Below are 27,956 nucleotides of genomic sequence, written 5' to 3' on the forward strand. Positions count from 1 at the left end.
TGATGAAATAACGTCTAATCGGGGCCTTTTTTTTTCCCCACTGAACACGCGATTACACCTGACGTGATGTTCATGTATTTATACAACACAAAATACACCCAAACTTTCCAAACAACGTTCTACATGTGTGAATAATTTTCACGCGCTTTTTATGAAACAAAGGATATTTTAGCACTGTTTATTTGACGCTAGAATTTGCCAAAGGTCGCGTTAGCATTAAAATTTGGAAGTGTGTTTCGGATTACAAATGATAATTTGATAGTCGAACGAAACATTAACAGATGCGCGTAATTAATTCTATGCTACACATGTATGTACATGTAGGTGGATATCTTTTCACTCGATCCGCCGCGTACGTATGAGGCGGATTTACTCCGCGAAAGTACGCAAGGTTAATACAGTCTCGGCGTTGTTGCGCGGATTGATGCCGAGTGCCACGGCGATACGCCGCGTTAACACACGATTCGGCCGCCGTGTACTAATAATCTGGCCGTGGCGTAGCCGCGGATTATGTTTGTGCCGCGTTGGCTGTACTGTAGCACCATCAATTATTTTTCTTTACTGTTTCAGTACGGGACAAATTCAAAAGCTCCCAGAAAACAGGAGGTGGGCCTGCCAAGCCTTTAAAAGCCTCTGAAGAATTAATTCTTCAATTTTTAATAGACAGGCCCCAATTAGATGGGATTATTGGAGGTCTCGATACTTCAGGTATATTATTGTTATGTCAGTAATGTTCTTTGTGGAGGTCCAGAAGGCCAATACGTCTTGGTCGTATGCTTATTCATAGACAACATGTATAGTATTGCACTAGTATTTTTGATTGGGTGTTTTGAATCATATTTTTTTTTATTCTATAAAAAAAATCAACACTTTTATATGTCATTTAATCAGTCATAAGGCAGAGAAGGCAACTGCCTATGGGCCCCATGAGACATTGATAAATAGTTAAATATGTAAATATACAGACTACAGTGAATGTTTTCTTAAACTCATAATCCAGTTATTATAATATGGGACATGTATTGGAATAACAGTATTATAATGACTTTTATACCTATAAAAGGACATTGTCACATTTTATGACTTGTCAGCCTTGGAACTGGAAGGTTAATTTAAACGAGTGAAATCGTCTTGACACTGGCTTCTTATAGAAACTAGGCAGACTAGGGGCCTAGGGCGTGGGCCCCAAAGTTGTACTGCCTATGGGCTTCCACGGTGCTAATCCAGCACTGCATATAATCATGTTATTATTTGCAAAGTACAGAATATTCTTGTTTTATAATCATGTTCACATGTTTCTGTATTTCATTCAATATGAAAAACATGAAAATTGATGAAAACAACAGTTACTGTGAAACATAAAACGAAGTTTTTAAAACAAGGGCTGTTTGTAAAACATGCATGCCCCCCATATGGGCTCTCCGTTGTAGTGAGAGCCATTGTGTGAATATGTTTTTTGTCACCGTGACCTTGACCTTTGACCTAGTGACCTGAAAATCAATAGGGGTCATCTGCCAGTCATGATCAATGTACCTATGAAATTTCATGATCCTATCCATAAGCATTCTTGAGTTATCATCCGGACACCATTTTACTATTTTGGGTCACAGTGACCTTGACCTTTGACCTAGTGACCTGAAAATCAATAGGGGTCATCTGCGAGTCATGATCATTCTACCTATCAAGTTTCATGATCGTAGGAATAAGTGTTCTTCAGTTATCATCCGGAAACCATTTTACTATTTCGGGTCATCGTGACCTTGACCTTTGACCTAGTGACCTGAAAATCAATAGGGGTCATCTGCGAGTCATGATCACTCTACCTATCAAGTTTCATGATCCTAGGCCTAAGCGTTCTTGAGTTATCATCAGGAAACCATTTTACTATTTCGGGTCACCGTGACCTTGACCTTTGACCTAGTGACCTCAAAATCATTAGGGGTCATCTGCGAGTCATGATCAATCTACCTATCAAGTTTCATGAACCTAGGCATAAGCGTTCTTGAGTTATCATCCGGAAACCATTTTACTATTTTGGGTCACTGTGACCTTGACCTTTGACCTTGTGACCTGAAAATCAATAGGGGTCATCTGCGAGTCATGATCAATCTACCTATCAAGTTTCATGATCCTAGGCCTAAGCGTTCTTGAGTTATCATCGGGAAACCATTTTACTATTTCGGGTCACCGTGACCTTGACCTTTGACCTAGTGACCTCAAAATCAATAGGGGTCATCTGCGAGTCATGATCAATGTACCTATGAAGTTTCATGATCCTAGGCCCGAGCGTTCTTGAGTTATTGTCTGACAACCACCTGGTGGACGGACCGACAGACCGACCAACTGACAGACCGACCGACATGAGCAAAGCAATATACCCCCTCTTCTTCGAAGGGGGGCATAAAAATGTGAGTTTGGTTGTTGCTTGCATTATGATGGGATAAATACATGTACAAAGCTAGATAGCTATTGATATAAACACTACATTCTGTATTTCTACAAACATAATATACATTTGTTTATGCAATTGAATATTTGTTTATTTAATGAAATTTGTATTAAAGGGGAATCATCATCAGTGGTGCCATCATTGAAGACATATGAAGACACTGAAAATGTCATTCCAGTGGGTGAATATTCAGGTAAAACTTTCAACATATAAAGATTTCACAATTTTCTAGTAATCATTATCATATCACATTTTCTTAGGAATGAGGATCTTTTCTTAATACATCTTAAGTTATTATTATTACAGAATCCCATGGATACAAAACAGAAATATTAAAAGCACATCACCTGATATGTATGCATTTCTAAGTTTTGATGTTAATGCGTTCAAATATATGCCAGTTTGTGCATTCTATTTTATGGCATACATTCCGTTTAAGTCTATTACCATGCAGAAGTAGCAAAAAAACATAATCACTAATTATTTAATTTTTCATTTCAGTCGAGATGAAAAGTTCCATTTCGAATCAAGCTATAAGGACCGTATCAGGTATTCAATTAATAAAATAAAAACTTTAAAGTTTGAAATGTTTTTTTGCTTAGCTAAAGGCAAAACTGATAACAAGTGGGTGTCTGTAATATTATTACACAGATGTGTGTAATAATTTTAATGGTTTCAGACAAAAAACCCTGGGTAAAACCAGTACTTATTATGCATGTATATTAATCGAATGTAACAATAAATTAAGTAATTTTCCTGGGAAGGGTTAGTAAAAGCAGCAGTACCAGTACTTACAAAGTATACATATTAATTTAGCAACATATTTACAACATAATAAAGTCATGTTCCTGGGTAGAACCAGTACTTGACACAGAAATACATGAGTACAACAAGAACATAATCAAGTTTCCTGGGTACGGGTAGAAGAACCAGTAGTACCAGTACTTACAAAGTATACATATTCATTTAACAAACATATTTACAACATAATAAAGTCATGTTCCTAGGTAGAACCAGTACTTGACACAGAAATACATAAGTACAACGAGAACATAATCAAGTTTCCTGGGTACGGTTTGAAAAACCAGTAGTACCAGTACGTACTTACAAAGTATACATATTAATTTTAGCATTCAAAATTTTTAATAACACAACAACGAAATTGTTATCCAGATCCCCCGACATCAACATCTTCTGTTGTCCAGTCAAAGGTGTCTGCTGATGTGAGCTCTAAAATGAAGGAAAGGAACAAAAGTAAATCAGATATTTTTTTATATATTTTTCTTAAATTTAATGCACCTGATAAGCAGGGATCATATTTTCCAGCAACATCAATCGGTCTGGATTTAAATGGGGAAAAAGTATCCGAAAATTTGTATCCGAAATTATTACAAATTACGTTAAAATATATACCATTGATTTTGCCATTCATGAAGAGGGTATAATAATGTACAAGTTAAATTGCCTTAAGCATTTTTTTTAAACAGAACATACGAGTTTTGGTTTTATCATTAGCTATTTCATTGTTGTTTCGTTAACTGTTTTATCTGACTTTTCATCGTTGTCAATATTATTAATCTGTGTAAGTCTATACCAATGTTTTAAATCATTGTCGACTCGATAATAGCTTACACACATGCATTAAATCTCACAAATGTCTGTGCGTAGGTTGGCTACTGGCAATAATAAAATCAAATAGTTGAAAAACAATTTGTGTCCGTTATAGTTTGTTGTCGAATAAACCACGGCCGATAGTTAAGAAGCGTAGGGATTAAATCACGAGTGCGAAGCACGAATGATTAAAAACACGCATCTTAACTTCCGGTCGTGGGTTATTCAACAACAAACAATAAAGTACACAAATTATTTCGATTCTAACACGATTTTTACTAAAGATTTATACACTGTATTTTTTTTGTTTTTGTTACTATATTATGTGAAGTTACGCCCATAAAAATAACTTTCGGCTGTTCTGTCAATCAAAACCGCAACTTTCATTCATTTATTGCCGGATTATTACACTGGTGGAAAATGTATCAGCATGTTTTGTTTAGTTACAGCGCGTGCTTTCAGTGTATAAGGTACGCCCACAATTATTGCAGAATATAACCGATTTTCTTCTTTGTTTATATGAAAGTTTACTGACTGTATCATGCATGAAATGCACAATTTCCACGAGGATAACATCAAGGTTTTAAACTCCGAAGTAACTGTCAACGATTTTATCGTGGACGAGCACACATTACGGACCGATTAGTGTGCTAAGTATAAGCCAGTGAAATTATCGATTGATATTGACACTGGGTTATTCACGCTTGACTAATACACAACCGTGCGAATCTTCGTTGTTTGGGGTCATACGCTGATACTAGTCGGCTGACGTGCTCTAGACTGGTCCTGACCGGTTTAGAGACTGCAGTGAATGGTTTATCACACCTAATCGAGATAAGAATGTAATTAGGGTATGCTAGCATGTGTACTGCGTAATCGATTTCATGACATGGGAATTTTAGCAAACAGAATCTGACCGACTGTTTGGGATTTTCAATCGGTCTTTCATGACCCCAAACAGTCTAGGACAGACAAAACCGAAAATAATATGATCCCTGCTGATAAGTAATACAGTAAAACTGCGATAACTCGAGGAAGCACGGGACCGACATCGATGCTCGAGTAATCGCAGGTTTCGAGTAATCCATGGTATTATTTGTTTTCACTGTCTCAGTTGATAATGCTAAATTCTGACTGCAAACGCTTTATTTACATTTAAGACGGTGCTAGAGAAAGAAAAGGCTTTGTAAAAATCGCTTAATGTTACAGTATAATAAACAAAACAATTAAGATGATCGTAAATTCATTTAATTATTTCAACATACACACAAAACACATATATATAATCAAAAATATATCATCAATATTCACTGTACATGTAGCATAATTATTTTTAAAAAAGCACACAAGGTACGTACATGCCCATGAAAAAAACACACACTAAAAACAACATAATCACTACACACTTTGCATTTTATGTACATTACCCGGTAGTCAGACTTGTGTTGCGCAAAGTCAAGGATTGAAGAATGTCGCAACCCATTAGCTTCCCAGAACTGATGGCGGAAGACGTTTCGCGATAATTATCGATTGCTGGTAATTATTTAATTATCATTAAAACTGTGTAGCTTTGATCTGCTTCTCAAAGGATGACAATTTGCAGTGTTTCTCAAACTGCAACTTACTTCACACCTTATCGAGCGTCTTTTGTCTGCTTGATTGCGCTGTTTTCACAACTCGAATATTTTTAGCACCGACCTGACGAGAAAGCGTCCTCGAATAATTGCCAGTTAATTAGGTGTGAAATGCCTTTCAGGGACCGGCACTTCACCTCGAGTTATCGAAAATCGCATGTTTGAGTTATCGCGGGTATTTTTATATAGACATTAAAGGAAAATGCTAGGGACTTTCTTTAATGCTCGAATAATCGCCATTTTTTGAGAAATCGCCAGCTCGAGTTATTGCAATTCTACTGTATAATGATATACCGTATACGTGCGCTTATAAGACGCCCTCGCTTATAAGACGCACTCCGATTTTGGACTTTATAATCGGTGGATTTAAGACTGACCCGCGTGTAAGACGCGGTCAAGTTTTGCCGTTTTCATCGGCCGAAAAACGGCAGAATGTTGAAAAAATTCAATAAGAAACACATTGAAACTCGCGCTGCATACAATTAGTAATTCACGCAAGTCCGAAAAATAAAACAACAAAGTAAATAATATTTGTTTATTTCATGATATATAAGTAGGTTTTAATTTATTTTCAAGTATTATTCATACAGTAAAAATAATTATCAAATTAACACAATTTCTAACAATTGCGTATTTAATCAATTTGCCATAACAAGTTCAAACATATTACGTTCGTAATTGATCGTATCAGTCATCTTAAAATCCCTCGAAATCCTCATCATCGCTTTCACCGAACAGTTTGTAGAATTCCTCACTAGTGAGCTTGTCATTGTAAACCCAGTCGCTGATATCATCATCATCATCGTCGCAATCACTGACCTTTGCACAGGCCGATACATCCTCAGATTAATCGCCATTTTCCACAAGATCATCAAACAACTCGTCGTCCTGTGTACCATCCATTGAGTTTGAGATCATAAGAGTTACGTTTGTGTTTCATTTTGACGATTCCAGTCGTTGTAATTATTAAATATAATTGTATTGTTTGACGGGTATTGAAAACTGAGAGGCAGATATAGATTACCTTGATTATGCAAATGTTACGCCCATTGTCTATAGGTAATGCCTACTTTCATAAAATTAGCCAATCGCGTGATAGAGTGAAATCACGGGTCAAGAAGAAAGCCAACTGTGGATAATTGCATGCGGTCGCTCTTTGCTCCCGCTGTCGTGGGTCCCTAATAAATAAGGAGTCATCGGCAAGGGGGTCGTCTGAATGAACGTGTTTATTTAACAATTGACAGTTGCAAACTGGTAACTATTTTCAGACGATACCCTTAATGCCAAGTATGTCTTAATTGACAATTAACAGCGTCGAACAAAGACGATCAGGTGATACAAATTTGTCAAGAAGCACTTGTAATCGCGTGTTTATTTAACAATTAACAGTTTCAAACTGAGATTGAGAACTGATTTTGCTGTTATTTTAAGCATGTTTGGCATCGTGTCGCCGCTTACACACGTATACTATAATGTCCAATTTTTATGACATTTAACGTCGTCGCGCGCAGACAATCGGGTGATACAAACTTTTCAAGTTAACCATGGACAATATAACGCCTTACGACCTCAAAATTCAAATAAAAAATAATAGACAACAAAATCAATAACGATACATTTTATTTCAAGTAAATCGGTAACTGAACATAGCGTTCCGATACACGGTACGGGCAAATACAGACTTTAGAGAAAACGCAAATGGCTGCCGCGATGATTCAAAACAATTGACAAGTGTCCAACTTGGCCAGCGTAAGCCCAGTAAACTCGATATTTTGAAAAATTTCACTTATTTTCACAAGTAACTCGCTTATAAGACGCGACCCTCACTTTAATTTATTAATTTGAGTCTTAAAAATGCGTCTTATAAGCGCATGTATACGGTATTGTGCGTTTGTTTAGTTTTTAGCTCCCCCGAGCACAACGTGCTCATGGTGAGCTATTGTGATCGCCTTTTGTCCGTGCATCGTAGTCCGTCGTTAACATGTACCTTCTTTACACACTATAAGTCACATTTATTGTCCAATCTACATGAAAGTTAGTCAGAACATGTGTCCTAATTATATCTTGAATGAGTTCGAAAACGGTTCTGGTCTGTTGAAAAACATGGCCGCCAGGGGGCGAGCAGTTTTCCTTATATGGCTATAGTAAGACCTTGTTAACACCCTTGAAGTCACATTTTTGTCCAATGCTCATGAAACTTTGTCAGAATATTTGAGCTAATGATATCTGGGCTGAGTTCGAAAAAAAAACTATAGAATTCACATTTATTATCCAATCTTTATGAAACTTGGTCAGAACATTTGACCCAATGAAATCTTGGCAATAATTAAAACTTAGTCTTATGAGCTCAAAAACTATGTCACTAGGTCAAAGGTAAAAAATATCAAATCAGTGCAGTAGGGGGCATTGTGTTTCTGACAAACACATCTCTTGTAACAATTGGTCTAATATTCATGACTCAGCTTGCATTTTTTTCAGAATAATCTAGCTCACTAGATACACACCAACATAATTTTATGATTCTTTAGCAATACAAACTATGCTTTATGTATGCTAAATTGAATGGTAAATGTTTTAAACAAAAACATAGGAATTTTCTTTAATAACTAATGATTTTTAATGCATTAATTACATTTCAGTATCAAAGAGAGCAAGGAAAGCTGTGGAGGAAGACCTGTTCAGTCTGGAAAAAAAAAGTCTGTTGCTGGAAATTGTTCTGCTAGAGCAAAAAATTGCTCATGACAAAGAATTGCAAGAGTTGTGAAAAGATATGATTTCAAAAGATCACTTGATACATTTTGAACTTTAATGAATATATAGATGAAACATATAACATCACAACAGTAATTCTGTAAGACGCAAGAATAGATATTGTGCATAATTAAAATTTTTAAGTTATGAAATGTTTTCATAATTCATCAGATGCAATTCATTGTCATGAGCAATCATCTGTTCAAGCAGAACAATTTCCAACAAAATATTTTCTTCAAGATTTTAAAAGATTTATTTATATTAAAACATTATTAAGGCACGATTGGTCATTGTCGGCTCGGGTACTACTTAATTCTAAATTGTGCCCCGGGTATATTTAAATGTACCCCAGGTATGGAAAATTAATTAAACCTATCGGGAAATTCTAAGGCTAAACTGCACCTTATCGGCTTTTTTTTCTTCAAATTAATAATGTTCATATCTATGTCAATATTTTTTTAAATTGTCTCTATATTATCGAAACTCATACTCAAAACAGCATGTTGAGGCAGGTTTTGTTCAAAGAGAATTTTGTTTCGTATTGCTTAGCGCGTTTTTTGACACTTGATTAAGGGTGGGAATAAAAATCGAGTAGTCTTAATTTGCCAAGTATTTTGCAGTATATTTTTAGTACCTGGGTTACATTTAAGTATACTTACAGAGAACCCTGGTTTCATTTAAGTAGTACCCAAGACGATAATGACCAATCAAACAATCAACCATATTTGTTGATCGCTGATTACTTAAATACGCAATCAAGCATTATTAAGTATTGCTAATTTCGTGTAGATTTAAAAAACAACAACATTGGATTGTTTATTTAGATTGTTAATTTATGAGTTAAGTGTGAAAGTTAGCTGTATTGTTAAGTTTATTGTAACTAAAAAATAGTTTGTTTTATAAATGCTCATTTGTTTTATTACTAATTAAAAAAAAACAAAAAAACATCAATTCAAATAATATGATTTTGATTCCAATTTGGATTTCTTGAATCATTTGTTTAAATTTTCCATGTGTATGTTTTACATCAGCGGGTGGTGGACGGATGGACGGACCGACATGTGCAAAACAATATACCCCCTCTTCTTCGAAGGGGGGCATAAAAATGGATTTGTTATTTAAATTGTTGATTTGTTTATTTTTATATTGTTAGGTGAAGGGTAAAGTTTGTAAATTAGCTGTGTTGTATAATACATTCAAAGTAACACGTGATTGATATATGATCATAATTTGTTGTCGTTGATAATAATAACTTATTAAAAAAAAACAACACCAATATCAATTCACCTTCCATTTGGATTACTTTACTCATTTGTAATAGTGTTCTCGTGTTAATGGTTTTATTTATGGGTGTTGAAGGTGATTCTTGTATTATACAGTGGTATGTATTGCTGAAAGATTATCTTAACCCATTTATGCCTTGTGGACTTCTCCCATCCTTCTAAAATGGATCAATCTATTTCCAAAATTAGGAATGTCTAGTATATTTATTTCTATATTTAGAATAGTTCTTACAGAAATTCCTTTAAGCAAACAGCGAAGACGCTGATGAGACGCCGCATCATGCGGTGTCTCATCTGGTTCTACACTGTTTGCCAAGGCCTTTTTTCTAGAAGCTAGGCATAAATGGGTTAAGTACAATGGTTGTACAAATGTACATCTACTTATAAGTTTTCCACAGACATTAAAACATAAACACATATAAATTTAGACTTATTTTTCATGTTAATATTTTTAATAGTTATGATAAATAAATGTGATGAATTTTAGGATTAATTATATTTATATAATTCCATTTTTGTTGTTTTTATGATATTTAACAGTTGTAAGACAAGGCTGCATTTAATGATGTATTTTTGACGGAAAGCAGTGCTATCTAGTTAAAAAATACACTCAATAATATCACTAAAGTTGTTGTTTTTGATTTTGTAGTATAAGTATTTCCATTTACGTAAATATTGGATCTTTTTATTGTGAAAAGAGATCAATCTAATTTATTGACAAACGACAAAAACTAATTTTGTACTCACAAGAAAAACCAAATAGTAACAAGAATAATTGTACAGTACACTCCATGCGTTTTCCCCAATTTTCCTCCATACTCCGCGGTGATTGACCTGGAGGGAGATTAAGAAAATCCCGCAAGACGCGGCGTTTGCATGATTTTGGACGCGGCGGTTCATGTAATGTCACTTCTGCAATATTGAAGCTAGCAATTTTAAATTTGAAATGCATGTGTATCTCATGGAGGGGGACATTGTGTTTCACAAACACATCTTGTTAATACCAAGATGATTGTCAAGGGAAGCAACTAGGTAGAGTATCTTTAATTATTCTGAAATTGTATATTCCCTTGGCTAAAATGACCATAGCCTACATGGTTATAAAACAAAATAACAAAAGAACATACCGGTACACAAAAACATCAATCAAATGGTAATAAATAATATTAAGCTAGGCGAATAAAACATAACTATATAACAAAAGCAACTCAGATAAAAAAAAATAAGACTACATGTACCAAATCAGTTATAAAACTCAAGCAGAAGCAAAGCATAGTAAAATATAAAAAACACACAAAATGAGAAGGCAAATAAATGCGGAGCATGCACTACAGGAGACATAGAGAACACTTACATTTTCATTTTTTACTTACAATCATGATATTCATAATTGGTTAATAATAGCGAAATAAAACAATGTCACATTCGTTGTAGAATAAAAATAATTCATTAACTTTTTGATAATTATACAAGAATAATTACATTTCCTGTGATTGTGTTTGTGTATGCAGATAAGGAGTCAGAAGAAATGTCCGCCAGGCATAGCCGGAATCTCCCAATAGTAACCCATCAAGCTGACCTGAATAAATTAAAGTGTGTGTAAGAATGTTTTTATAAAAAAAAGTGTGTGTGCAATAATCAGCGTTTTTTTATAACAACATATAATTACCATTCTCGAACTTGGCGCAGATAGAACTCTCTCTAAATATTCGGCTGTCGTGGACACTGCCTGGCCACTTCGCCACAACGTCAGTGATGAGGAACTGCGGGTCACATATCATCTGAAAAAAAAGTATTGATAACGACATTGTTCGTATAAATATATTTGTTCACATATGTTTGATATAAGCAGTTGCCTGGAACTTATTATTATCTACCTGAATGTTTGCGGAGTGATATCAATTCCTGTTTACGAAGTCCATTTCGTTCCGTTTTGGCGCTCGTATCTTGACATGAGTACAGTCCACGAATCCAAGAACGTTGGGGAACCCTTAACATTTGTATAAATAAATAAATGGAAAATCGCAGGTCGTTTACAGTAATTGGCAATTGTAAAAAGTAAATGAACATGTGATAGAAGGATATGTGTGTTATCTTTGAAGTATACTGTATTGTTAAATGGAAGATACTGAACAGAACAGCAAGTGTATTCCTTCTTCCGATACAGCACCCCTTCTTTATAAAAGATTGTGTGCCGGGACCTATTGGTTAAGGGGTGAATACAATACAAAGTTGCTTCCTTGGGTTTTGATTTTAAGTTATTTGAATGGGTTTAAATATTTATGAGTAAAGCATATATACAGCGCATCGTCAAATACATACACGCAATAATGAAAACATAAATACCCATGTATGCGCCATAATAACAAATACATATAGCGTATAGTGTATTGTACACAATCAGCTTAAAACACATAATTCTAATTACTGAAATATAGTTAAACTGTCAAACTTAGGATTAAATTATAAATAAGTTTTAGTATTTTCCAGTCCACGACTTTGGGTAACAGTTTTTCAACTATGTTTCTTAGAAAATAAAGACACTAAATGAACTTTTTTGTACGGGATTTAGACAAAGATGGAAAGTTGTCTTCCTGTTAATGTTTACTTGGCAACCAATCAACTGTTATACAAATGAATCTAATAAAGGAAATTACCAGCGATGCTGTAAAACTCTCGTTTTACTCTAGCTTTGTCGTATTCAGAAGCAGGAAAAAATATGAACTGATGCATATGCCAACATAGAGCATCCGTCACCCGATTGATCACTCGCTCCAAGGAACATCTTGACACGCCGTGTATAGCTGTTCACAGTAGATGATGACAGCCCGTCGCAAAGAATTGGAGAGCTGTCAACACTGACAGCAAAGTTGGCACTGGCAATGACCGACTAGTCGGTGAGTCCAAGACATTGAATACAACTCCCACGATGAAATGAATCGTTTCCGGACAAAATCTGTATCTTTCTCTGACCTCTTCGGCCGATAAGACTTCTAGCGGGTTGCTTCGGTCAGCAAAAACGCGTTCAATCAGCTGACGCCTTATCAAACGATTAATGCGATCAACGAAAGCGGCCATGTTTGAGTACTGCTTTATAACATGAGACAGGTAGAACGCTTGCTCAATTATTTTTGCTCAAACTCAAAGATGAGTCTGACTCAGTTCTCAAAAACGTTTCGTGATCACCAACTTGAGCAAGGCGTTTACACTCATCTCACAAGTTGAGCAAAATCTCAAAGTTGAGTCAAAGTATCGACTTAAGTATGTTCGTGATACTAGGCCCAGGTCACCGAACGATACTTGAAGAAAAGGGGAGCAACTCATTCATCTGTCTTGACAAAATGTAAAGTTTACGATTCATTTGTTTGAGAAATAGTAATTGTATGAATCAGACCATCTTAAATATATAGCTATTTTATATAAATAGATGTAATAAACACATATTCACCTTTGTCATTACATTATGAGTTTTATATTCCTTACTTAAATCTATTTGTCAAGTTCGTTCACTAAATGCATTGTCAAACGGCGCCATCTTAGGTTACATTCAACTAAAACATCGAGTATCTCTCCGTAGTGCGTAATTTCTAAAGAGTTCTTCTTCCCTTCTTGAATAAAAGCCATTTAAAAATCTAAGGCTTGTATTATGTGCCTATTTCTAATATCCACATGTTTCTGCAGTATGTTGATCACGTCGATTGCATTCTAAGTTAAATAAAATGAACTTGCGTTTTCTGTTATATGGGGCTTTTGTCGAAAAATGCTTTGTCGAAATATGGCTGACAAAACGATGTTTGTACTGGTGCCTGCATTCGTATGACATGCCCATTTATTTAAATAAATGGAAAAAACCATATCGATCGTTAAAAGTATTACAAAAGTTTGCAATAGGAGAAAGAAAGGCTTGAAAATTGCTATAAAAGTTTGCAGTATCAGAATGCGATCTTTTCGACATTGAAATTAGTGTAATTTAAATGGTAAAACCACAGATACTGGAATGTTCATCTTGCAGAAATTCATCTGCAAGCATGATTATAAAACGATTTTAATGATTATTCGACCAATGTCCAGTCTGACCATTGGAGTGCTAGACAAGATGAGTGATGTGAATATTATAGACAAAATGAATGGGCATGTAAGGGATTGGATGCGGATCCGATTGGGAAGAATACGTGTTAACTTTTCGAATTACCTTACTAGCAAATACGATGATCTCCATATATTTAAATTTCAGATTGGAGAACAAGATAACAAAAATACACAACGATACGCATGCATTCCATTCACGCCATTCTCTCTTGTTTCGTATGCTTGATCTTTTATCCCTTAAGCCACATATTGCGACAAAATCAGTGGCAGTCTTGCTCTAGGCTTGAAGAATGTTAACACACTGTTAAAAGCTTTATTTGTTCAAATATCTCAGTTATTGAAATATAGTTGAAAAACATCTTAAGTGCATAAAAGACAAGTGTTCTTGCAGTTTGTGCCGATATCTTAATTAAGGTATGTGAATACATCCTTGAATACGTCTGAAATCGGTGACAAAATTTCACTTTGCGTGAAGTATAACCGTGCATAACCGTGCAGTACACAATGAACTTTTAAACAAGAACACAGGCTAATAAAAAAAGTAATTCTGATGTATTTTACACTGCCATAAGCAGCATAAAATCTGTATTTTATGTACTCGTTGAAATTCTTGTTTTAAAAAGTGCTTGTTCCAGTCAAATCTCTGTGTATGTTTGGTATTGAAAGTGTCGTTAAATGGTTTTACCAAAACATACACATATGTGTGGCGTATTCTGCAATAACTATAATGTCAAGTAAAATAGTTGAATGAAATCCACAGGATTCAAATCCGGGACCTCTGCGAGTCAGATATAACGCGCTTCCTCTGTGTCTGTCAGGCTTAAATACTGTTCAGCCTATTGAAAGTGATATTATGGGCATCTAACAATTTATAGGTGTATATCGCAGCCGTTTTTTTATTTTTGGTGTTTTCACTTCATATACACTTATATTTGTTAATGCAGCATCAACATCCTATAATGCTAAAACAAGATCCTGGAAAGAGAAAAATAATGCATTTGAATATGAAAATGATTCGATTTCAATGTGAATCAAAATTGAGTGTTAGTGCAGATTCGTTCATATGACACAAGGGCACTATTTTGTTGAACGTATCATTTCGGCTTAGAGGACTGGGTGAGTCATGTAAAATATCGAATATAATATATATTTTTATAAACAATTAGAAGAAAGATGAGTTGCAGATAATTGGACAGTTACCACATTTTAACTAACTCTTTTGGCCTGTTAATTCTTTTCAGCTCAAATCAACAGTGAAAAATGCCCATAATATCACTTTTAAACGCCTTGTAAGAAAATACACGCACTTTAAAAATTATCATTACAATGCATTCCAGACGCTTTACTCTATTAATAAATGTATTTCCTTTACAGCTCAACCGATTTTTACAACTATGCCCCAGATCTAAAAGGTTACTGCAATACATGATTGAATTAATACCTTAATGATCTTGGGAGTAAATATTTCAGTTTTTTGTTTTCAGTTATTCATTTAACATCTCCAGACTTATCAGAAAGTTACAGTCAGGTCCAGCTGTTAAATCTTCATACTAGAATTCAACAACTGACCTGTAAGTGTGATTATGATTCTTTAGTTATGCATACATGCATTGCACTCGACAACACCGTCTTCAAATAGTGATGCTTTTTGGTATTTTATTTCAGATGTACATCGATGATGAAGTTACAATCTGGACAAGATCTGACAGACGCAATTAAGTGAATCGACATTGTGACGGTTGTTTTATCGAAATTATTTTATTAACGGTATATGGTGATTAAAATGTATTTAACAAATTACAACATGCTTGCTCTGTGTAATAATAAAGAAATCAAAAGCCATTGCTTCGGTTATCATCGGTTGACTTCAGTTATCCTCGGTTATCATCGGTTGACGTCAGTTATCCTGGGTTATCATCGGTTAACTTCAGTTATCGTCGGTTATCATCATTTATCATCAGTTATAATCACTCTCATCGCATCATCATTGAATATACCACTCAACATAATTCGATAGTAATATAATAATGATTCTTTAATAAAATATGTATCGGTAATTCACATTTATATTCAACAAACAATGTTTAATAAATACAAACATTCACATATCAGGCATTAAGCAAACACAAAACGCACTGAATGTTTCTACATGACACTTGATGAATCTTTGGGTAAATATGAGCCTCGTTCTGGGAAAACGTGGCTTAATGCATGTGTGTAAAGTGTCGTCCCAGATAAGCCTGTGCCGGATAAGCGAATATACGACGTATGCTGCTATATGGTGTTGTACGACGCAGACGGACAAGCGTACATACGCCGTATGCTGCTATATGGTGTTGTACGACGCAGACGGACAAGCGTACATACGCCGTATGCTGTTATATGGATTTGTACGACGCAGACGGGCAAGCGTACATACGCCGTATGCTGTTATATGGAGTTGTACAACGCAGATTTCTTCTTACACGGACTAATGACGAATAGCGTTCCACTCTGCAACATAGACACTCAAAATGTTAATTTAACAACACTTGCAAAATTTTGTTTCGTTTTTATTTGTGAGCATAAAAATAATGTAGAGACAATTTTGCAAATCAGTATGGGCTTTACTACGTTAGGAACTGTAACCCGTGACTGCCTGTGTGTATAACTGCAGTAAAATTAAGCAGACGACGAATGCTAGGCTAGGAGCGTCTGCTCTAACCACTGCATCTGCCTGTTTATAGTTCCCACTGGTACACTAAATTTTGTGTATGCATTCAAAATTATTTAACAGCTTGTAAGACAACGTTGGTCAGTCTAGTGTTTATCATTGAGATCTGTACATATTGGCTGCTTTCAGGAAAAAGGGGCTTAATGCTTGTCAAATAAGATTAGCCTGTGCACACTGATTAGCCTGTGCACACTGATTAACAACATGTCTCAATATGTGCTTTAAGACACACTCTTTATAAATTTGAATTGGTTGTGGTCACTTCAAACTTGCGATATAAAAAGCTACACATACTTTTGAAAACTGAATTGCGTCTAAGATTATAAAACAGCGAACAAATTCAGTGCCTTCGGCGCTTTGACTTAAAGTTGAGTTTGTGCTGTTGTTTTTGTAAGCAAACAAATAATAATATTATGAATCTTTCGGCTCGAAGGTCGTATCCATCAAAGTTTTCTTGTCGGTCCCGCGACTTCGAGCCATAAGGAGTCGACTAATAAATGCAAGGGGAATGGGTGGAGCAGAGCGCCGTTGATATTTCTATTAAAGGCATGGACGATAAAATACATATTGGGTGTATAACTTTTTTACTAATTCGCCAGGAAGCTCTATACGGCCACCGCTCCTTTAAAGGACGTGGCATCTGCATCATGATGTATAATGATAGATACATGCGACCTCAGGTCATATGATCTCCGGTTCCAGCGACGAACCTTTTTAGTTAGTGCTCACAGTGAAGACCTTTTAGTTGGTTGAACGTCTAATGAAAACGAAAAATACTAGAAGGTCATGCTTGAGAGCGGTCTCAAATCATTCGACCCCCTGGTGCCAGTGTGTAACCACGAGGCAACGAATCGGCTCAAATAATTTAGCCTATGAAAACGGGGCTTAATGCAGCCCGCACGTGCTTATTATGTACGACACTTTACGCTTTTATGATATTTTTCGTTCAAATTTAGTCTCTTCTTAGCGAAAATTTTAGCAAAAGGCTAAGCCCCCCGTGCGCATTACAATACCATGCCTCGCTCGTTGTCGTTGTCCGCTTCCCTGAGCAATAGGCAAACAAATCTGTGGACGGTAATCACACAAATAATGAAAGTGAACAGGTCGCTTTATTATTTGAATAACCGACGAGTTTCATTCAGATGTTATCAAATTATGAAACTCAATAAATATAATAATATAATCAGGATATTTTTTAGACCGATGATCAGACCTCACACTTGGGCATGTTGGTCCAAAAATATGTGTTAAACATTAAAAGCTAAATAACAGTTAACTTCATAGCGACACGATTCAGATGCATGTGCAATACAAAGACAGGACACTTCAATTTAATGACCATTTAATTACTAAATAATTAAACACATACCAGAAAACTAGAACTGTGACTGTCTGAGAAACGATTACATAAAAACAAAACGATAATCAATAGGACAACAACATCTCGAATTTATTAAATTGATGTTGAAACAAAGCATCATATAGCTAACACTCAATTCATTAAGAAGTCAAAATAAAGCGTTAAAAGGATAAACAAACATACAGTCGCCGCGGCGTAGTAGATATGGTGTCCGCCTCGAGATCGGGAGGTCACGTGTTCGATCCCCGCTGTCGAATCGTTCTTTAAATCTCCCCATAGACACCAAGTACTAGTTCTAGTCCGAGGAAATGGACTCAGGAGCGTTTCAAATAAGTTTAAGGCTTTCCATGCAATCGAGCTAAAATAAATAGGTTAGACTAAACTAAACTAAGGCGAATCTACAAAGCGGCTGTGTGTGTCCATCTTTGTTCATCTTTAGCAACATAAAATAGTTCAGTTGTTTGAAATTAATAATATTCTTATAGCTAGTTACTATTCAAAGGTTATGATGTACCAAAACACCGATACTCACAAGTTTTTCAGATAGAAATATCGTCACAAGATGACCTACGTGCGCCAGTAACCGTAAAATCTATTCCGTAGTGAAGTTATACGACCCCTTGCTTGTCAACTTGTTTTTCTTGGTATATCATATTACGTTCTTGACGGATCATTATATTAAGTACCTTTTATTTGATAGTTTCAATGCGTATGTTATTAGCAAATTGTATGATGTTGGTCATTAAAACTTAAATGGTCGAACATCTGGATTAAAAAATATGAGCCGCGCCTTGGGAAAACCGGGTTTAATGCATGTGCGTTGTGGTCCAAGATTGGCCTTTTCAATTCCAAACTATCCGCTTGTATGGAATTTTTCAAGGGAATTATCGTTTAAATTATCAGCCAGTCTATGTGGAAAATGTCGTTTCAGATTGGCCTTTGCTGTTCGACACTTTCCACTTGTATGGTACTTTTGTTTTAAGGAATTATCCTTAAAAAGAAGCCACCCGTTTATGTGGAAAGTGTCGTTCCTGATTAGCCTTTGTGGATTGGGCAGGTTAATCTGGGATGACATTTTATGAACATGCATTAATGCTAATCTGGGACGACATTTTACAAACATGCATTAAGCCCAGATTTCATATTTTATCGTTATATAGGATTATATTCCATGAACTTTTCTTATTAGCACAGTATTTAGTTTTGGCCTTTTTTTACCATTTTCTGTTCAGAAGCAAAGTGAAAATGACAACATGCGAACAGCATAAAACCAGAACAGCATGCACTTAAAGGGATCTTTTCAAGTTTTGGTAAATTGACAAAATTGAAAAAAGTTGTTTCAGATTCGCAAATTTTCGTTTTAGTTATGATATTTGTGAGGAAACAGTAATACTGAACATTTACCATGGTCTAATATAGCCATTATATGCATCTTTGACGATTTAAAAACATGAAATTATTAAGTGTTGCAACGCGAACCGATTTAATAATTTGGAGAGTTCTGTTATTGTCGTGTAATTTTGTGAAACTACTAAGATTGCTTATATAAAGTACAAAATACATCTCTCATACATACTTGGCAGGATGGCCGAGCGGTCTAATTGGTTTTTACTCCAGGACTCCGGGGGTCACTGGTTCGAGCCCTGCTGAAGGCTTCTTTTTGCATGTTTTTATTTTATTCTTGTTTTTTTTTACTGGAGCTTTTTAGATCCAATGTTTACATTTATCAATATAAAGCATTTAATGAAAAACTTCAAAACATGCCAAAATCTGTGAAAAGGCCCCTTTAAATCGTCTCGTTCGTTTGATTAATAACTGAACTTCTTGAACGAGCTTACAATTTTCTTCCTAGGTCAACGTTTGTATGCCAAACATGAGTTTTTATGCACTAATTGGATGAAATATACTCGTGTTTATAAACATTTGCACACGAACGTCCTGATAACGCAAACATTTAAAGAAACAATGGTCCACATCTTCGGTGTGGTATCATCAATATTGATTCCTTAATGAGATAATAATCGTATTAGATATGATCTGGTGACCTAGTTTTTGGATGCACGTGACCCAGATTCGAACTCATTCTAGATATCGTCAATATAAGTATTCGGAGAACGTTGACTGCAGATCAATTAATAAAAGAAGCCTCTGCAGTGAAAACAAGTTTTTTTTATAAGATTTGACCTTTAGTTCTAGTTTTTTGACACATGGGTAACAGATTCTAACCGTCGTCAAGATATTTTCAACATACTCATTCTGAGAAAGCTTAAATTTTACAGTATTCACTACGGATGCTAGTTGAGCTCAACGCTGATAAAATGTAACAATAACTTTTCAGCTTTAAGCCGAAACTTATCAAGTGTAATCTAGTTGGAAAGAATTTAATAATGATAAACATATACACATTTGTTTAAGTGACATTTTTTGCAGATTATGTACTTTTAATAGTCACAATTACAAAACTTGTAGCACAGTATGGTCATACCTGATGAATTTAATAACGCACATACACTATTCACCTTATCTTGTAATCGATTATATAAAAATATATTTATCCAATGTTTATTACTAATAACGCTCATACACTTTTCACCTTATCTTATAATCGATTATATAAAAATATATTTATCCAATGTTTATTACTTATAACGCACATACACTTTTTACCTTATCTTATAATCGATTATATAAAAATATATTTATCCAATGTTTATTACTTATAACGCACATACACTTTTTACCTTATCTTATAATTGATTATATAAAAATATATTTATCCAATGTTTATTACACAAAATTCATGAGTGACTTACGGGTGCAGATAGTGAGAACTAATTTAAAATACTTAAAGTAAATGACTTGACATGTTCAGAGGTACACAACACCTATTCAACAAGGAGACAACATTGTATTTGTTTGTTTAATGATATAACATATCTAGAATACAAATAGAGACAATAGCAGTTTTGACATTTTTAAGTACATTACATCATTATCCCATGACTTTTAATTGACTTATTTCCAATAACCAATTTTAATTTGTATTTCTTATATAAGAATAGATAATTTAGAATAGATAACTTAAGATATTTTTACAAAACAATGAAACATATTTTCAAGAAGTTCAATTTCAAGAGTGCTTTTAATATTATTAAATGAAAAACATGGCATATAACAAGGTTTTTCAATTTAAAGCATGGTTTTCTGTTTACCACAAGCCCACAGCAGTCATTTGACATACATCTGTACTACATTTTTGCGTATATATAAGTTTCATAAAGTAAATTACACAAGCGTTGCATCTTAAAGATTGAACAAAAATGAAAATGATTTGAACATATGCATGAAAACAGTGAAATAGTTTAACTGATTGAACAACAATACAGTATTTATTTACACTGACAATTCATTTGTTTTTCATTTTTTAAATAAAAATGGCAAAATGTAAAACGCATAGTCAACACGAATTTCATCAGGCTATTAGCACATTTATGCACATCAAAATATGTTCTGGTAAATGGGGATCTACATTATATACATATAAAGCACAGACATATTATGTCCGTATGCAAACACCTACACTTGATGAGCAATTGATCACCTTTGTAATAACTTTGTAATCAAACGACTGAACTATATTTTCATAGTATTTTTATTTGAAATCACAACACACTTTCAATGCATAATAATATTCTTTTTCCACTTGAATATTCTTTAATCAGAATGCAAGAAATCAGCACAAACACATCAATAAAATAAACATGTAAGTCTCTTCAAGTCATATAAACTTAAATATTTGATAACAAATTAAGAGTACAAGGCATAACACAATCAATAAATAAATTTATACTCATGTCAACAACCAAACTATCTGATCTTAAGATATTTTCTGGTGTTTTTTAATTGGGAGATTTCTGGAAACTGGCCGCAGTGAATGCACTCCATTAACAGCTTATGTGGCCATGTCAACGTGTAACAAATTGTAACATAACTCTTAAATTGTCACATTCACTTATCAGCTGCATGTTCATAAAATATACTATAAAAAGTACAGCAAGTACAAAGTATAGATTTATCATTAAAATATACACATTTCTGAACAGACATTTTGTGTCAAACATTCACTTATAATCGTCATAATTACATGTTATTTTTTATTCTACAAATTCCATTAGACTAATTGTCGAGTATATCATGTAAATAATTTGATTTTCTCTATGAATTTACTTGTTATGTTGAGATATGAACACATTAATTTTCTTACAAGGGAGACTGTGTTTTTATTTTTGAAGCAAACAACATTGCTCTAACCTGAGAACAAAAAGAGACAACTGCACTACTTAACAATTGCCAGCATATTACATCACTCTGCCTTGATTTGTAACTGACTGATTTGTTGCAGTTGCTCTATATATCAATTGCACAATTTACCTATATACAGAGATCCAACATTTATTGTTGGTAAAGTTACTGAGTGATTGAGAGGATGAAAATTTGGACTTGTAAATGTGTATATACACGATATAAAACATAAAAAACTATTATGTTCAAAAACAATTGTCAACACTTATGAGCATGTAAGTACATGTATATTAAATATCAACACAAAATTGGCAAAATCAAACATAACTTTGACATCAGTCATGATTTTTCATAATTCATTTTTAAATACTCAGTTTCAAAACATTGAAAGCTTTCCAAATAAAGAGGCATTATCTTATAATTTAACAAACCATATCAAGTCAAATAAATAAGGTAGTAGTAGTACATACAGAATTGACAATTGAAAGAAGATTAAATGATTTTGTCTTTATTTAATGAATATTCATTTCGAATAGTGCCATACTTAACACGATTCTTGATAATACTTCTATATTGCATGTTACAACAGAAAACTGAAACTTGTTTTTTACATGAATATAATCCAAAACATATTTTGTATATAATGTTACCAGCATAATTTAAACAGCTTTCAATTTTCTTAAGCTCAACGTATGAAATAATGTCTTAAGTACAATTTAATTTTCATGCATTTATCATTATCAGGTGCAAGTTTCATAAGTAATTGATAGACGTGCTATATTTGTGCTTAAAGTAATAATTAACATACACGCCTTAATCAAATATCCTTTATATCATTATATTTAACTATATTTAACAAAAATATTCAATGTTTAATGAATGACACCATCAAAATTCAAAGTCCCCAAAGACATGACATATTGTTTTGCTTTGAACACATCTTTGCTGGTCACATTAATTTATGGTTTCCCCTTAAATTGTTGTGCTTTGTCATTCTGCCATTTCATTCTGAACAAGGTCATTTATTTTTCGCCCGTTACAAAGTTCAAAGATGAGATCTGTCAGAGTTTGTGCTTAACATACCATGAGGAATGTAGAGAATATCTATCTTAAACAGTATTTATCTCTGAGCTCCTAGTTTTGACTGGGGTCATACGGTAACAACTGCTGCAACTGGCTGTGTTGCTGATTGTCTCTGAGCTCTTAGTTTTGACTGGGGTCAATATGGTAACAACTGCTGCAACTTGCTGTGTTGCTGATTGTCTCTGAGCTCTTAGTTTTGACTGGGGTCATACGGTAACAACTGCTGCAACTTGCTGTGTTGCTGATTGTCTCTGAGCTCCTAGTTTTGACTGGGGTCATACGGTAACAACTGCTGCAACTGGCTGTGTTGCTGATTGTCTCTGAGTTCCTAGTTTTGACTGGGGTCATACGGTAACAACTGCTGCAACTCGCTGTGTTGCTGATTGTCTCTGAGCTCCTAGTTTTGACTGGGGTCAATATGGTAACAACTGCTGCAACTGGCTGTGTTGATCTATCTCTGAGCTCCTAGTTTTGACTGGGGTCAATATGGTAACAACTGCTGCAACTGGCTGTGTTATCTCTGTGCTCCTAGTTTTGACTGGGGTCAATATGGTAACAACTGCTGCAACTGGCTGTGTTGCTGATTGTTTCTGAGCTCCTAGTTTTGACTGGGGTCAATTTGGTAACAACTGCTGCAACTGGCTGTGTTGCTGATTGTCTCTGAGCTCCTAGTTTTGACTGGGGTCAATATGGTAACAACTGCTGCAACTGGCTGTGTTGCCTGACCATGAGGAATGTAGAGAATATCTATCTTAAACAGTTTTTATCTCTGAGCTCCTAGTTTTGACTGGGGTCACTATGGTAACAACTGCTGCAAATGGCTGTGTTGCTGATTGTCTCTGAGCTCCTAGTTTTGACTGGGGTCAATTTGTAAACAACTGCTGCAACTGGCTGTGTTGCTGATTGTCTCTGAGCTCCTAGTTTTGACTGGGGTCATACGGTAACAACTGCTGCAACTGGCTGTGTTGCTGATTGTCTCTGAGCTCCTAGTTTTGACTTGGGTCAATATGATAACAACTGCTGCAACTGGCTGTGTTGCTGATTGTCTCTGAGCTCCTAGTTTTGACTGGGGTCAAGATGGTAACAACTGCTGCAACTGGCTGTGTTGCTGATTGTCTCTGAGCTCTTAGTTTTGACAGGGGTCAAGATGGTAACAACTGCTGCAACTGGCTGTGTTGCCTGACCATGAGGAATGTAGAGAATATCTATCTTAAAACAGTATTTATCTCTGAGCTCCTAGTTTTGACTGGGGTCATACGGTAACAACTGCTGCAACTGGCTGTGTTGCTGATTGTCTCTGAGCTCCTAGTTTTGACTGGGGTCAATATGGTAACAACTGCTGCAACTGGCTGTGTTGCCTGACCATGAGGAATGTAGAGAATATCTATCTTAAACAGTATTTATCTCTGAGCTCCTTTTTTTGACTGGGGTCATACGGTAACAACTGCTGCAACTGGCTGTGTTATCTCTGAGCTCCTAGTTTTGACTGGGGTCACTATGGTAACAACTGCTGCAACTGGCTGTGTTGCTGATTGTCTCTGAGCTCCTAGTTTTGACTGGGGTCATACGGTAACAACTGCTGCAACTGGCTGTGTTGCTGATTGTCTCTGTGCTCCTAGTTTTGACTGGGGTCATATGGTAACAACTGCTGCAAATGGCTGTGTTATCTCTGTGCTCCTAGTTTTGACTGGGGTCATATGGTAACAACTGCTGCAACTGGCTGTGTTATCTCTGTGCTCCTAGTTTTGACTGGGGTCAATATGGTAACAACTGCTGCAACTGGCTGTGTTGCTGAATGACAAGTTTTATTTCGTCAATTGGCGTCTGCAAAAAAAGAACAACGTGATACTGTAAATGTGTTTCCGTCTATTTTTTATACCAAACGAAAAACAAAACTTGCATAGGGTGTTACGACTTATATGACTTGAATCCATAGATGAAACGATGGCTCTATTGGTCAATGTGGATTTGAGTGCTACTTAAAAGTACCCCGGGTACTCTTCAAGTATACTACAATATACCCCGGGTACAGAAAATACGCTTAAATGCACCCAGCCAATATTTCACTGTACTCGAGGTTTACTCCTACCCAAAATCCGATGTGATATAACGCGCTAACGAATTACGAAACTAAATTATCTTTGAAAAAAAACTGACTCAACATTCTTTGAGAGAATGAGTTTCGATTATACTGGGGCAATTTTACAGAACACTGATATAAATATGAACATACTAACTAACTTGAGAAAATGATCAAACAACGGCCAATTTAGCGTTAGTATTCCTGGGTACATTTTCCATACCCTGGGTACATTGTAGTATGTTTAAGAGTACCCGGGGTACTTTTAAGTAGTACCTGGGCTGACAAAGACCAATCAAGCAAAATGATGGACCTGGGACTATTGATACAATAATAATTAATAATAATTATTTTAGATAAAGTATAACCTCTTTATTACCAAATAATTTGGACTGGGTTTTTATAAAGATCCTTTTTATTATCAAATACAACCTTATCAATAATGACAATAAGCAAAGGCCTACTAGACGATAGTCCCAAAAACATGAATTCAGCGAGAGTTTTTCTGAGAAAACTCAGATGATTTTTATGAAGTAAGAAAATGGTTTGGCCACCATGAACCCACATTCCAATTTTGTGTCAAAACTCTACTACTTATGTCAAAGGAAACATGAATCCAAATAAACAAGAAGGAAATTTCACATGATAATAAATATATTTGGTTTCATCACACAAGAAGCAATACTTTTCGAGGTTCGAGGTTATACTAGAACGTACAGCTGGATGGATGTATCGACGAACAAGGGTCAATCTACATGCACCCACCCATCTCTGAATTCAGGGGCTTGCCAAAAATAAACACATCTCTTGAAAACTCACCCCTAGACTGAGGGTCCTGCTTCAGGGGGATGCTTAATGAGCTGTGACTACAAATGCTTCCAGAACAAACTCAATGCTTTGCTATCCAGGTTTCCTGGAAATAAAGTAAATCATGTGCAAAATGAAACAACAAAACTGAAGACAACACTAGCTTTTTCAAGGATAAAAAACTGGCTCAACCCGGTAACATAATTGTGAGTGTCTTAATAAGATATAAACTTTCATATAAACGAGCACACATATTTTAACTAAAGCTCGCCTTGTGCCCAGGATGTTACGAAGCTGGGTACCACTTGAAACTGTGTACACGTTCAATGAAATAAAATTAAACTATGTAGATGTTATAAATTACTTTCATTTGGTTTTAAGACCAAATTTTATTTCAATGGCGTTTATACAAAACAAAAATATCAAGTGGTGTGATAAAAAGACAAGGGTTATATATAAATTGCTCTAGATCACTTTTTGAACATTCACCAATTGCAACAGATTTTGTTTTTATGGTTAAGTATACGAAGAGCTTCGCTAATATATTGTTTTTTGTAAAGGTGAAGGGACCTATCTCAATACTTCATCAAACAGAAGGAGGGATGGGTGGAGAGGGTGTATAGTGTGAAGGTGTGGTCTTTTATTACATTATCTTTTTCAAAAATGAAAAAAAAGTTACATAACTTGCCTACACAGTCCCCTTATGATAGTAAGTATGTGTTCCAAGTGCGAAATCAATAGCCATGATACTTTAGGAGTAAAGTGCACCAAATCACAAAACTTAACCAAATTTTCAATGTTCTAAGTATAAAAGGGGCAATAATTCTGTCAAAATGCCAGTCAGAGTTACATAACTTTGCCTCCACAGTTCCCTTATGGTAGTTAGTAATTGATGCAAGTATGAAAGCAATAGCGTTGAAACTTTAGAAATAAAGTGGACATAAACACAAAACTTAACCCAAATATCACTTTTCTAAGTATAAAAGGGCACATAATTATGTCAAACTGCCAGCCAGAGTTATCTCACTTTGCTTGCCCAGTCCCCTCATGATACATGTAGTAAGTAAGTGTACCAAGTTTGAATGCAATAGCTTTGATACTTTATAGAAAAGTTGAACTTAACACAAAACTGTTTATTGCAACAAACATGTGCTCAAAATGGTTCCGGAATATGCCCTTACTAGACAGGGCTATACTTCTAATAGGGGTCGCATGAAACAACAGTTATAATATGCACACCCTAGTTGTATTGAATTCTGTCAAACTGACACCTGTTTGTTAATTAAAAACTCTATTAATATGGGCATTGGTCATAAATCTGAGACATGGTGGGTGCGCGAAAATGATATCTCCTTAAAATAAATGATTCCACAGTTTGACGTCATTGAAATGTGCGTTAAAAACGTAAAACTGTATGTTTAAATTATAGATTGGTGGACAAAACTAGTCATAATGTGTGCATCTTTATCAATAAATTTAATATGATTTATAACAAAACACATGTTTTGTGGATATTCTTCAGACATATTATATTTTAATACTTGCGTTTATATATTTACTGTAGTGAAAAACATAACATCTTTCATTTGTGCATGGAAACCAATTATTATTTCAACAACATAAATCTGTACTCAAATAAAAATATATAATGCGTACGTTAAAACAAAACCCATACTTACAAGAGTAGGTAAGCTGCTTGAAATTATCACAGGTTTCTTGGCTTCCTCAATTGCATGGTTTCTCCTTGCAGACTTTGATGCCACATTATGCAGTCAACTTGTTTAATGCAAATGG

General features: G+C 35.0%; 1 protein-coding gene and 2 long non-coding RNA genes across 4 annotated transcripts; 1 reads left to right on the plus strand and 2 right to left on the minus strand.

Annotated features, from left to right (window-relative positions):
• The first annotated feature begins 324 nt into the window (after positions 1 to 324).
• On the plus strand, positions 325 to 15,614 carry LOC127868210 (uncharacterized). Its single transcript, XR_008043916.1, has 5 exons — positions 325 to 708; positions 2,565 to 2,642; positions 2,951 to 2,998; positions 3,623 to 3,703; positions 15,483 to 15,614. It is a non-coding gene; the product is annotated as an uncharacterized LOC127868210 (long non-coding RNA).
• LOC127868205 (putative nuclease HARBI1) lies at positions 3,128 to 13,267 on the minus strand. Of its 2 annotated transcripts, none has more exons than XR_008043909.1 (4): positions 12,386 to 13,267; positions 11,398 to 11,509; positions 11,211 to 11,307; positions 3,128 to 3,679 (listed from the first exon to the last, which is right to left on the minus strand). XR_008043909.1 is itself a non-coding variant. In XM_052409858.1 (4 exons), the coding sequence occupies exons 1-4, from the start codon at positions 13,183 to 13,185 to the stop codon at positions 3,655 to 3,657; spliced, it is 243 nt and encodes an 80-aa protein (XP_052265818.1). In that variant the 5' UTR covers positions 13,186 to 13,267; the 3' UTR covers positions 3,128 to 3,654. The 2 variants fall into 2 exon arrangements, 1 of the variants encoding a protein (XP_052265818.1); XM_052409858.1 differs by having other exon boundaries at positions 13,177 to 13,267.
• Positions 15,615 to 24,976: 9,362 nt separating the features above from the next.
• Positions 24,977 to 27,940, minus strand: LOC127868211 (uncharacterized). The gene is made up of 3 exons (XR_008043917.1): positions 27,842 to 27,940; positions 26,175 to 26,268; positions 24,977 to 25,099 (listed from the first exon to the last, which is right to left on the minus strand). It is a non-coding gene; the product is annotated as an uncharacterized LOC127868211 (long non-coding RNA).
• Between the last annotated feature and the right edge of the window lie 16 nt (positions 27,941 to 27,956).

Source organism: Dreissena polymorpha, chromosome 2 (assembly GCF_020536995.1).
Source record: "Dreissena polymorpha isolate Duluth1 chromosome 2, UMN_Dpol_1.0, whole genome shotgun sequence".
Classification (NCBI taxonomy): Eukaryota; Metazoa; Mollusca; class Bivalvia; order Myida; family Dreissenidae; genus Dreissena; species Dreissena polymorpha.

Excerpts from the sequence above, each read along its gene's own strand:
- LOC127868205 (XM_052409858.1), bottom strand. Across the intron at positions 11,308-11,397 it reads CTGCGCCAAGTTCGAGAATG|GTCAGCTTGATGGGTTACTA; the intron begins GTAATTATATGT and ends TAATTTATTCAG. Across the intron at positions 3,680-11,210 it reads CAAACACAATCACAGGAAAT|AGCTCACATCAGCAGACACC; the intron begins GTAATTATTCTT and ends CCTTCATTTTAG.